Source organism: Schistocerca americana, chromosome 6 (assembly GCF_021461395.2).
Source record: "Schistocerca americana isolate TAMUIC-IGC-003095 chromosome 6, iqSchAmer2.1, whole genome shotgun sequence".
In the NCBI taxonomy this organism is placed as follows: Eukaryota; Metazoa; Arthropoda; class Insecta; order Orthoptera; family Acrididae; genus Schistocerca; species Schistocerca americana.
In genome coordinates, this window is record NC_060124.1 from 119,879,373 (window position 1) to 119,893,005 (window position 13,633).

A 13,633-nucleotide genomic window follows, 5' to 3' on the forward strand; every position below is an offset into this window, starting at 1 on the left:
AATGAGTTGTATGGCGTAATGGATGTAAATTCTAAATTTAATGCAGTTCTAAGTAAATAGCTGTTTCACAACAAAAACAATAAAGAATGGCACCAGTTATTTACCAAACAAACCATGAACAGCAAAACAGATTAAAGTGTCATGTAGCAGAGAGAGAAAGAAGTACATAAAATAGGATAAGCACAGATGTCCAACAACTTTCATACTATAGAAGATATTGTTCATAATTAAGAAGAGTTATAGAAAATAAAAAAAAAAATTGCTTGTCATATCATATCACAGATTAACAACTGCCAAAATAAAATCAGTTCAATCTCAAGCATACTTGATGAGAACAATATATCTGGTAAAATATACTAAATAGTCCACGAAACCATTGTACTGAAGTACCACAAGAATTTAATCAATGCAAGATCCACTTCAGTCTCTTCCAGCAAAAATAGAAAAAGCAGATTTTCTTATGGAAACTAACAACATTTCAAGCAAAATATCAAGAGCCTGTTTTTCTGCTATAGCTACTGTACACAGCCATACATTTGATGTATTACTTTCGCAAATTATTTATATAGACAGGCTAAATTATGCCATTGTTAGATCTTCTTAAGCCCACCTCCATAACTGAGTGGTCTGCGTAGATAGCTACCATGCGAAGGGCCCAGGTTCTATGCCTGGTACTGCTAAGAATTTTTCCTAGGTGGGAGGACTGGTACAGAATGCAGTCAGCCTTGTGATGCCAATTGAGGAGCTACTTCAATGCGGGGTTGTAGCTCCAAGGTCTGGTAAGTCAGCAACTCCCACATGCCCTTCATACCGCATCCACATGGTGGATGTTGACACAGTGGTCTGCCAACATCCTTTGGGTCTTCAGAGCCTGGTTGGGAAACTCATTGGCTCTCCTCTAAGAAAGGCAGCAGGATAGATATTAATAACAATCAGAACAATTGGTTATTAACTCTCCTCTGAAAAGTTTTGGAAAAGGTAATGTATTTAACAATGTTTAAGCACATCTGCAAATATAAGATAGTGCATCACTTGAAATTTGGATCCCAGAAAGGTTTCTCCCCTGAACATTCCATGTACGATTTCAATGACCACATATTAAAATATCTGAAAGACGAGATTTCACCTACCGGGATTGTAGTGATCTGTCTAAGATTCTTTTGGATCAGCAGTTTACAGCTTTTGTGGTACAATGAGTAGTTGGCTCACTTTAGATAGCTCATGCAGCTCTCACAATGAATCTTCTTTGGAGGTGCGATAAATTAATACTGGTGTTTAACACAGGGTTCAATTCTAGGACCACTTCTGTTCTCACCATATATATCTCATCTTTCCTGTTACACTGATAAAGCAGAAATAATGCTCTTTGCTGATGATACAAGCATCATAATCAGACCCAGAAAAGTTGCTGTTACAGGAGGAAGAAAAACATACTTGAAATTATTACTGATTGAATCTTTATAAATGATCTATCACTGAACTTAGAAGAACACTAATTCAAATCTCTACGTGGCAAGACATGAATAACAATGTCAACAATGACAAAGAACTATGTGAAACTAATTTTTCAAAACTTTTGGGTGTGTATATTGATCAAAACTTGAACTGTAAATTGCATATTGTAGACCATATCAAACATCTGTGTTCAGCATTTGTTCTACTTGTAAATGCTGATGCTGTTGAAGAAAGCATTAGATAAGTAACTTATTTCCCAAACTTTCATTCATTGGTGTCATATGGAATAGGGTTTTAAAGCGATTCCACACAAAGACATAAAGTACGAGGGGTACTAATAAAGTTTTCATTATTATCTTGAAAAGACGAAGTTACATAATTAACTTTTTATTATTACGCAAGTACATGTTACATGTCTGCAGTCCTGCTTCAAACTGCAATTCCTCCATCACTATACCACAGCATACTACTACAGGAGCCTAAACAGACTAGCCCAGACCATCAATGAAGTGGAACATTTTATACCCAAAGGTGCTCCTGTTGGACTGAAATTAGCAATTACCATAAAATTTATGCAACTCAGACTGTGGAATTAAAAGGATAATTTTAATATTACACAGCTCTCTCCTCAATAAATTCGTCAGCAACAGTGGAACAAAATATGAAAGCTTACAACAATGCTGCAAATTCAACTACCTGAAAAATATCTGTAAACAATCATTTGCTTACCTTATCTTCACGTGACATGGTTGTAGCACCTGAAGCCCCAGCATCTCTAGGTTGCATTTCCAGTAGAGTGCGGAAAAGGTTTTCTGAAGTGGTTGTCAAAAACCCAATTTCAGCATTTGGATGCAGACCATATAGATATGGAGATTCAGATGGCAAATACTTATCAATGTAGTTGTGATAACCCTATAAAATACAATTTCTTCATCACTAACAACTACAAGCAATACGCCAGTTTAAAGTGCTATTAAGCACACCATCTTGTGACAATGAATGCCTGATTTTTTTGATATTTCAAAATAGTGTCTGTAATAGGAATATTTCTGTTTTCAGAATGTTGCTTTTCCATTAAAATGCGATCTTGTACTGTTCTTTTGCATGATGTTTAATATCTCAGAAATTGCACATCGCACAAGAAATCGGAAGCTTAAATTTTTAGTGATCCACCCTGGTTACTGATTTCATTTATCTGCACAATGTTTCAACAGCTAAACTCCATCAGGTATCAAAATATTGGGCAGGATGATGAAACTATCACCCAAATTGGACATCTAGAAAAACATGTTCGATATGTCACACTTTAAAACTGCAGAAATCACACGAGTGCAATAATTTTGCATTAAGTTATAGAGACTGACATCTACAGTAGCCCCAGCAATGTGCTGGAAACAAAAATGATGTAGCTATGCCTTTCAGGAAAAAAAAATATTAATGTATATATTAAGCATAGGAATTTTGCCCAGCTGCAACTAAAAGCAGTAACCAACAACTAACTTGTTTCTACTATGCATTGAAAGACAATTCATGCAAGCAAATTATGATGCCACATAATTCTTGATGATGTGACTGGATGTATAACAGTGCAACAACAGAAAGAAAGCTGGTAGTCTGAGTGCCGATTTGCTGTGTTGCCCAGTGCAGCTATAGGTGTCTATGGGTGCATACAAGAATGCTGGTAAGCCTACTAGTCAAGCTGCAGCTGCGCCATTATAAGTTGAATGACAAGTGTGTACTGTTAGCTCTGTAGTGCTTCTCACACAATTTTACAGAAACTATTCACCCATAAAATTTGAGTTTTACGTTATGTATAGCTTTATATGTCAGCTTCACAGTGGAGAGCCCATTATCTTGTCAATGGTCACACTTATTGTGATATTCTCATTTAAATAAGACACTGCTCAAAATTTGACAAAGTTTGCAATATAAAACTTGGGTCACTACAATTCTGCGTTAGATGCATATTTACCACCATATGCTGATGTGAATGAAATTTGGCTAAGATATTGAATCTTTTTAGACTTGGGAGGAGGTCTCTATCTGTCTCTAATCTTGGGAAAATAAAATTCATGTAGCACCAATACTTCTGACTGTACATGCTCAAGATTGAAATATTCATAACATACCTCATATCCCATAAACTGTTCAACATATCAGTATGAGATTTTGACAGGTGATATCACACAAACAGGGGAGTATTTTTTTTATGTACAGCAATATAGCAGAAGCTGTGGTTCTTAATTTTTTTTTTTTCAATACAGTACTGTAATTCTTGTAAGAGTCTTAGACGGTTATTGAAAAGCGATTTTGCTAATAGGAAAATAAGTGCAAAATTTCTTATCTTATTTTACAACAAACAGACACAATGAGGTTTTCTGTAATGTACTGACCACCCTGGCTGTGTTCCGTTTGTTTAACAAGACATTCTGTTTTAAGATTCTGTCGCAATAGTTATTGCTAGGTGAGTGTGCAATTCATACTGCGTTTTGGCAAAAAAAGGCAAAAGTTAAACCCATCAGCAAAGCAAAATTAAACCTGTCCGCAAAGCAAAATTAAACCTGCCAGCAAGAGAAATGTAGCCCTTCCTCATACATGCTGGAGCTTCTTCATACGAGAAATGAGAAATGGTTAACAATTGAGAGAAAAATAAATTGCCAATTCCATTGTAGCTTTTGTGGAATCCTGTAACCCACCAAATTTTTAATAGCAAGTGACTGGAATGGAAACTCACCTAAGGATTTTCTCCTTGTTCTACATTTGAGAAATACAAAAATAATTTGCAGCAAATAGGGTACCATGTTCCTGTTCCTATGCCCATTCAGAGTGAAGTGGCAAACTTTTCCACCATAATTATCATTTGATGTGTTGGAGATAGATTACATATATTTATAATCTATTTTAACCTTAATAAGCCTGCAGCTCATGATATAGTTGCTAGCGTTGCTGCCTCTGGATCACAGGGTCTCAGGTTCGATTCGCGCCCAGGTTGGGGGTTTTCTCTGCCAGGGACTGGGTGTTTGTGTTGTCATTGAATGTGTAAATTTGGGATTTTGTACAGGTGGTGATGACTGCGCAGTTGAGTGCCCCACAAATTGAGCAACATCATCATCAACCTTAATGGGCAGTCTCAAGTAGTTCATAAAGTAATGAAACAATGCAATTTTTAAGCGTCTACTCACCTGATTTGCCTTCGGTTCCTCATTTAATAAAACAATGTTGATGAGGTTTAAGGCACAGAAAGAAATTATTTGCTAAGTTTCAGTACCATCTGTTCCATACTAAAAAGGTACTGGGCTACAAGATCACTCTGAAACTGGAACTAAAGGAAATTATTCACTATGGCCTGACTTGTTAGCCCTTTCTCTTAATAAAAAAAAGGTGGTTTTTGGCTGAAAAAGTTTAACAACCCAAATGAAAATAAATTACCAGTCCTGTTGCAGATGCAGAGGAATCCTGTAATGCAGTGTGTATTTTATAACTAACTGCTAGGACTGAAACTTACTGAAGGATTTTCTTTTTACACCTCAGTTATATCTGATATGTGAAAATGTGCAGCAAATACCATATGATCTATCCATTCCTACCCTTGTGCAGAGGGAGGAACTGAATCTCTTACTGCAAATATTTTTTGATTCATCAACTTACTGACTTTGACAAATAGTTGGCAAGGTTCTGCAAGTTGTCAATGCATTCGCAACTTCAGAGTTACGAAAGAATTTTACTGGGTCTGTTCTTCCCTGGAGCAAAAATGTAGTATTGTTCTATTAGATATAATTAATTTGGTGCCTCTGTATCTGTGGATAAGAATTTTACAAAAACATGATATTCATTACTTTATGAACTGCTTGAAACTATTCATTAATAGATTATAAATAAATATATATGTTTAACACATTAAAAGATAGTTATGATGGAGAAGTTCACCGCTTCACTCCGTATGGGGATAGGAACAGAAAAATGGTATACCATTTTCTGCAAATTATTTTCATATTTCTCAGGTGAACAATGGGAGAAAATCCTCGGGTAAGTTCCCATTTCTGTCATTCACAATTAAAAATATGGAGGTTTACAGTATTCCACCAAAACTGCAACAGATTTGGCAATTTATTTTTGTCTGAATTTTTAACCATTTCTCATACAAAGAAGATTCATCGGTTATGAGAAATGGCTACATTTCTCTTGTTGGCAGGTTTAATTTTTCTTTTTTTCCCAAAACACAGTATAAATTGCACATATTCACCTTGCAATAGCTACTGTGACAGAATCTTAAAACAGAATGTCTTATTAAACAAGAACTAGGTGATCAGGGCAGTCAATACTTTATGGAAAACATCATTTTCATACTAACAAAATCTCTTTTTAATAATAGCTGTCAAACACTCTCAAAAATTTACAGTACTGGATTATAAACTAAAATAAAAACCGTAGCTTCTGCTATATTGCCATAGATAAGAAAGTACTGTAAGTTAACCATATAAAAAAGTATTCTCCTGGTTGTGTGGTATCAGTTGCCAAAGTCTTGTACCGATATCTCAAACAGTTTAGGAGATATGATGTATGTTATGAATATTTCAATCCCAAGCGCATGTGGTGAGAAGTGTATGTGCTACAGAAATTCCATTTTCTCAAGATTGGAGACAGAGACCTCCTCCAAAGTCTAAAGAAAAATTCAAAATCTTAGCTAAATTTCACTCACAATGACATACTGTGTAATATGCACCAAACACAAAATCATAACGACCCATGTTTTTCATCGCAATTTTTTTTTTAAGTTTGCACAGTGTCTTTCTTCAGTGAGAAAGATTGCAGGGTGTGCAACTCAATTCTGTCAGTGCATTCCATCGACAGTGGGCAAAGAATGTTTCATTCATTCTGGCTCACTGACAGTGCAGGTCTGCACCTGTTGGCACTTTCACCCGTCTGCCATTATGTATTGCCTCAGTATATAACAAGGGGATATTTTCTGCACTGGCTCAAGCCACCTTATGCTGTTCTGTCTTGCGCAGGTCGCCCACTTTCTTTCTGTGTGGACCCATACACGGTAAAAAAAGGCAGAAAGTACAGTCAGGAAATTATTTTAATAGTACCCCATGTCACTCATTGTACAATATGAAAATGTATGTTTACAGCATTCTTATGAAAAGAACTGTGTTTATGTTTGCATAAACCACAGTCCCTTTTCAAATATTGTTAACATTAACTTATCAAAAGTGATAAAGGCAAATTGAAAAAATTCAGTACAATGCGGTGACAAAATAACATAAACACTCTAGCATAAAAACATAATTTGAGAATCTTATTTCCTGAATTACTTATTTTGCTTAGAATTTTGCTGTACTCCTTGTATTGTGACCTCACCCATCTGGTACATGGGATATGAGAGATGGTGAAATAGGCTAGACTTCAAGAAGAATGTAAAAATCCCAATACGAAAGAAATCAACAGCTGATGGTTATGAACATTGCACAACCCTAAGTTTCATACATTATGGTTACAAAATACTAATACGATTTATGTGCACAAAAATGGAATTACTGGTAGAATCTGACTAATGGAAAATCAATTTTGGTTTCAGAGAACATCTTGGCAATAATTTATTTTAGAACATAGACTGATGAAGAACAAGCCTACAGTTGTAGCACTTATAGGCCTTAACAAAAAAGCTTCTGACAATGTTGTCTAGAATACACTCCTGCAATTCTGAATTTATCATAATAAAACACATTGAGAAAATTGTTATCTACAACTGGTACAGAAATCTGCCTGAAAATTATAAGGTAAGGACATGAAATTGAGTCAGTTGTTGAGAATGGTGCAAAGTTGTAGCCTGCTCACAGTGTTATTCGATCTGTACATTGGGCAAGCACTAAGGCAAACCTGGGAGAATTTTAGAATAAGGAATTAAAGATTAGAGAGAAGAAACAAAAATATTTAGGCTTGGCACTGATATTGGAAATCTGTCAGATATGGCAAATGACAGGGAAAGTCAGCTGAATGAAATGGACAGTGTATTGAAAAGAGGTTATAAGATGAACATCAACAAATGTAAAACAAGGAAAATGAAATGTACCAATCTGAGAGTACTGTGTTAGAAAATGAGACACTAACAAGTTATGCTACTTGAGTGAGCATCAAAATAACTGATAATGGCCACAGTAAAGAGCATAGAAAATGTGTACTGGCAGAGGTAAAAAAAAAAAAAAAAAAAAAAAAAAAAAAAAAAAAAAAAAAAAAAAAAAAAAAAAAAAAATGTTTGCCTGGAGTGATTTAGAGAAATTGTGGAAAACCTATATCAGCATGGTCATATGGGGATTTGAACCACTGTTCTCCTGAATGCAAATACAGTGTGATAAACACAGTGCCAAAGTAATAAATAATTATCGTATCAAACTGAAGGGAAAAGAGCTTTATGGTACAACTTGAATAAAACAAAGAATAGTTAATGGAGACCCCCAAGGCATCAAGGAACAGTTAATTTGGGAAGAAAGTGATGTTTGTTATGAGAAATTTACAGTGGATGCACTTGCATGCAGAGCTGCATGAAATCAGTCTTTGTACTCAATACCTAGTGGTGGTTTGAGAATAATTTTTTGCGCAAGTGACATATTATATGGTGCTCCACCCCACACTTTCACTACTAATTATGACACACATTCATATACAAATTCTGTATTTTGGCACCTCTGGTATCCCTCTTATCTTAGTACCCCAAGTAATCACTTATGTCACTCAGGGATTGAACTAACCTTGTGAACATCACACAAACAATCTGATCCAAAGGAATAAACAGAACTATCAGTGCAATGCTCCTACTTATACCTGTCAAGTGTAAATGTCAAGTAATTGCAGAGCTGGCATAAACTGTTCTAAAAACTCATTTTTTTAATATGTTAATTCTGGAATACCATCCTCTTACATACCAGATCTATAACTACTTCGTGCTTCTTGAAGTTTAGATGCAATGTATCACTTATCTCCTGGCTGATTTCTTCTGCCAGTTTCAACAGCAGCAGTAGAAAGAGTTATTAGAAATATAGTGGTAGCTGGCTCTATCTGTGGGCAAGAACTAGAATCCTGTGGGCAAGAACTAGAATCCAGTTGTAACAGAGCAACATGGAACTAGCCTGCTTGTCCTTCTGCCACTCCTTACATAAATATAATTTTTTTCTTTATTTGATGTGTTATATGAATGACACATAGGCAACAATTACACAAAATAGATACTTTCTTATTATAGCAAGAATATATAAAGTTTTATCACTTACTGTGTAAGTGTCTGATTACTAATGACAGTAATCTAGTTAGTTTAACTGGAGGTAATTTTTATAAGAAACATATCAATAATTTAAGATTCAAACATTTGGAGTTGAAATTCATAGTGAGCAAATATATGTTTCTGGTTAAATTGGTATAGCTTGTTTCCAAAATCTCCTTCTCTTTTTGAAAAACATCTTATGTTTTCCAAAAATGTCGTATTTCACACATTATTTGTAACCTTGTTCCAGAACATTCGAATATTAAGTAAAATTATTTTCAAAATTCAGTAACATAACTATGTTGCTTTGATTTTTCCGATTTCAATTTGTCCACTTTCACAAGGAAAACTTATTAGCTTCCAAATCATTTGTGCAATAAAATTTCATGTTTTAGCCATTTTTGGTAGGCTTCGTGAACCCCGACAAAAGTAGAAATAATATCTGTAGAGTAGTCCTTATAAATTTGCCTGTTTGTCACTCATACAGCTAATAGTTAAAAAGGCTTGCTGTGCTGCTTATTGTTAATTTGTATCTTTTGATTTTGCTCTCTTTCCTATTAAAAATTACAGTATTATAACAGATTTCAAGTTTTATTGGTAAGTGCTTGCATAATTAGTTGTGTAGGCTAACACTTCAGTCTGCTGTCAGTCGTCATTCATAATGTTAACATCTGTGTGTTACTATTAAAATCTGTCAGCATCAGGTAGTCAAACTGTACAGTACTATGTGAGTCATTCCTGAAACAACTTGTTAACTTGCAAGTACCAGATGTTATGTGAATGTCATATAATTGTGAACTGCGTATTTGTGTGTGTGTGTGTGTGTGTGTGTGTGTGTGTGTGTGTGTGTGTGAATTATCTGCATGGGTCCCAGGAAGAATGGGCAATATTCAGGGATAAGACAGGAACAACCACTTGAAGCAAAAGTCTATTGAACATAGACTCTAAAATGCATACCTTAAGAGCTATGAGCACTGCATCACCTTTGATACTGTCAAACAAAACTCTTTCACTGCATGCTCTTTGCTTTCCATATTTTGGGATGAGATAGTATGGACCAGAACAAGAAAAACTATCTAGTAACATGAACTCTAATGTGCATACCTTAGGCGCTATGAGCACTTGTTCATCTTTGATACTGTGAAACATATCTCTTTTTGTGAAATGTGTTTTATTCATCTCATAACGTAAATTTGCAATCCATTTGGTTTGCGTACAGGAGACATGTCAAAAATTTATAATACAGTTACAATGATTTTCACATTAATAAATTGTAGCACTACAATAAATAATAATACTATAAGGATATTCATTGGAATATGTAGCACATTGTATCCAGCTCAAATTTCCAGTTTGTCCTGCATAAATTCATCCACTGAGTAATAACACCTCAGTGTCAGTACCTCACATAGCTTTCTTTTAAGTGAACCTAAATTCATCTGCATAAACTTGTTCCCTTTTAATTTACTACAAATTTTCATTCCCATGTATTGAGGTCCCTGGGCATACAGTCTGAGGCGGTGAGTCAGGAGCATAAAATTTTCTTTTTTTCTAGTATCATCTGAATGGACAAAATGGTTTCCCTCAAATAATTCATGTCTGGTGTACAAAAATATAATAATCTCTATATAAGTACAAGGATGGCAGAGTTAATATTTTAAGTTTTCTAAATAATGGTCGACATGGTTCTTTGTGATTTGCAGTGCACATATTTCGAATGATTTTTTTCTTTTTCTGTATTTTTAGTATCTGCACTATGTTTGTCGAGTTACCCAAACAACAATACCATACCTAATAATGGATTCGAAGTAGCTTGTATATGCTACTTTTCATGTGTCTGTGTCAGTTGCAGTTGATAATATTTGCATTAGAATGCAAACTGCTCAGTCTGTTTGCCAGGTATTAAATGTGTGCCTGCCAGCTTAAATCTTTATCTACATATAAACCTAAGTATTTGACTGAATCAACTTCTTCTGTATCTTGGTTGTTGTGTACAATCTTATTCTTCTCACATTTTGAGTGTTTGGTTTTGAACTGCACCACATGAGTCTTAGATATGTTTAGATTCAACCCATTTAGCTGAAACCAAGTTTTAAGGTACTAAGGGGGCTCACAGATTTGGGATTTTTTTCCAAATCCTAATCTTCAACTAAGTCAGAAGTATCCTCTGCAAACAGAACTGATTAGGAGCTATATTTAATGGTAAGTCAGTAACATAGAAGAGAAATAGGATTGTGCCTAGTATGGAGCCTTGTGGAACACCGTGGGATATATATTTTTTTTCAATCAGAAAAATAATAGACACCATTTGAAGAGATGCTAACTCTCTGTTATCTGTTGGATAAATAGGATTTAAGCCACTGTAGGGTACTGCTGCTAATGCCATACTCTTCAAGTTTGTAAACAAGCAATGCAAGGTTTACAGAATCAAATGCATTTATGAGGTCGCAGAAAATTCCTGCCACCTTATTTCTCCTGTCTAATGATGTACTTATTTTCTCAATGAAACTGTTTACTGCGTCTTTGGTGTTTTTCCCTTGCTGAAAACCAAATTGGTTGTTTAGAATAACAGAATATTTTGCAATGGATTTTTGGATTTGTGCAACAGTATGTTTTTCAAATATTTTAGATAGGACTGGAAGAATTGAGATAGGACAATAATTTCCCATAATCTCTCTTGATCCCTTCTTGAAGAGTGGTTTGACGTCAGTATATTTATGGGAAACAGCCCTCTTCAAAACATAACATTGATTTATTATTTGAGATAGTGGGTTTGCAATTCTATTGCGTACCACTTTAATAACTTTGGTGGGTATTCCATCCCAACCTACAGATTTTTTTTCTTGTGTTAGAATAGCATTTTCTACATCCTCTACAGAAACTTTAAAGAATTTTGTAAAGTTTTCAGTGTTTTCACCTAGGCCAAAGAGATTTACTTTGTTGTGATAATCTGATACATCTACATCAGACTTTGCTACATTTATAAAGAATTAATTAAAGTAGTCTCGTATTTGAGTTGGATTTACAATAGTATTTCCTTCAATGTCAATTTTTGAAATTTCTTGGTTACAGGGTTTAACACCTAACTCAGATTTAATGACTACCCACACAGCCTTCATCTTATATTTATGATTTAAAATTAGCCTGTTATTTGCCAGTTGTTTTGCTGCCCTGACAACTCTTTCAAATATGGTTTTATAAAGTCTAACATATTTAATGAAATCAATATTTTTATTATATTCCAGTTCTCTGTGCAGTTGCCACTTTACTTTATTTGTTATTTTATTGCTCAGAGTCTAGGTGGAAATGTACCATTAAAGACACCAAGAAAACTATTTAGGAATTTCTCAACAGGCCGTGTTTTCTCTTTTACCTTCTCACTAATTGTTAGCAAGTTTTCTTTGCTAAAATTTCTGCTCATATGGGTTCTCATATATGAATTGTTCCTGTCTGTCTGTGGAAGCTCAATGAACAACGCACAATGATCTGAAATACCTAGATCTAGACAAAATTTTTACTCATATACATAATTAGCTAGAACCTTGTAAATATATGCTGCTGATTGCCCATTGTCTCTGGCAGATTCAAAGAAATTCAATTTGAAGCCATATTTCTTTACTACTGAGTCAGTGAATCTTGAAGCATAGCTACTATCACATGTGATATCATTTTCATTTTTTTCTCTACAAAGGTCTTCTGGCATAATTTGAAGCTTAGGTAAGAATAGTTCTGTTGTTGATGTCCCAGGAATTCTGTATATTCAGATTATTATAACATTTGCTAGTGAGTCCACTACTGCTACACAACAGCTCTCAAACACATTCTTCATTTAAATAATTAAAACTTTTCTGGTCCTATAGTTTATATCACTATGTAAAAGTATACATGAGCCTCCATGTAACTTGTTTCTTCTGCAAAAGCTACCTGCTAATCTGAAGTTTCCTATTTTGATAGAATTTTAATTGTGTCCTCGGTAAACCAATGCTCATTTAAACAAACAACTCTAATATTTGCACATTCTGACAGAATGATTTCCAATTCATCTATTTTGGAGCTTTTATTGTTTGAAACATCAGTGTTTAAACCATTTACATTCGAGTGGGTAACATACCTACTTTGACCATTAGTTATAGGCTTTAGAACATTTCTTGGCAGATAATGGTTTGGTTTCGTCTTTCTTAATGCTACATAAGTTTTCTCACCCCCATCACTGCTTATCAGTTTCCCTTATTTTTTTATGACCTGGCAAGTATCTGTGAACATCTTTCTGAATATTTTTAAGCCCAACATATTCAGATGTAAACCATCTTTGGCAAGACACTTTGCACTTAGAAATTTGTTGGGATCAATGAAAACGACTCCCAGTTTATTGCACTGTTCGTAAGTATTGCCATTTATTCTCTGCACATAGCTGTCACTCTCTGATCTCCTGTACACAGTTCCACTTATTATTATTCTAGAATTTGAGTTGAGTTTTCTCGCCATTTGGATGAGGTTCCTCGTGTGATTTACAATTTCTTCCTCGCTGTTGTTCCGAAGCGAATTTGTTCCTACATGGATAAAAACACCTTTTGGATATATGCTAACGCTTATTTGCTGCGTTCTCGCTAAGACGTAGTTTAGGTGTGTATGCAATTGATGCGTCGAGATTCCAGGTCGATCATCAATTTCGGAGTATGGAACGACTATGTTTTTCAACCATGAGACACATTTAAAAGAATTCACTTTCTGTCTTATTATAATGCTTCTTTCTGTCTTTTTTGTACATTATGCTGGTCCACTTATATTTGTCTGATTCTTCCATATCTTCAGTTTCTTTTTCTTTCATAATGGCGGCTGAATTTTATCATGGTTTGTCAGTTGTATCACTCCACGTATTTGTCGAAGTAGATCCAACTAATACTCGATTTTTTTCTCATA

At 34.8% G+C, this 13,633-nt stretch overlaps 1 protein-coding gene across 1 annotated transcript in view; it reads right to left on the minus strand.

Annotated features, from left to right (window-relative positions):
• Positions 1 to 13,633, minus strand: part of LOC124620004 (dynein beta chain, ciliary-like) — a 588,564-nt gene that overhangs the window by 121,797 nt on the left and 453,134 nt on the right. Inside the window, exon 29 of the mRNA XM_047146668.1 lies at positions 2,185 to 2,367. Within this exon, the coding sequence (XP_047002624.1) occupies positions 2,185 to 2,367 (183 nt within the window). The remainder of the gene's footprint in view (positions 1 to 2,184; positions 2,368 to 13,633) is intronic.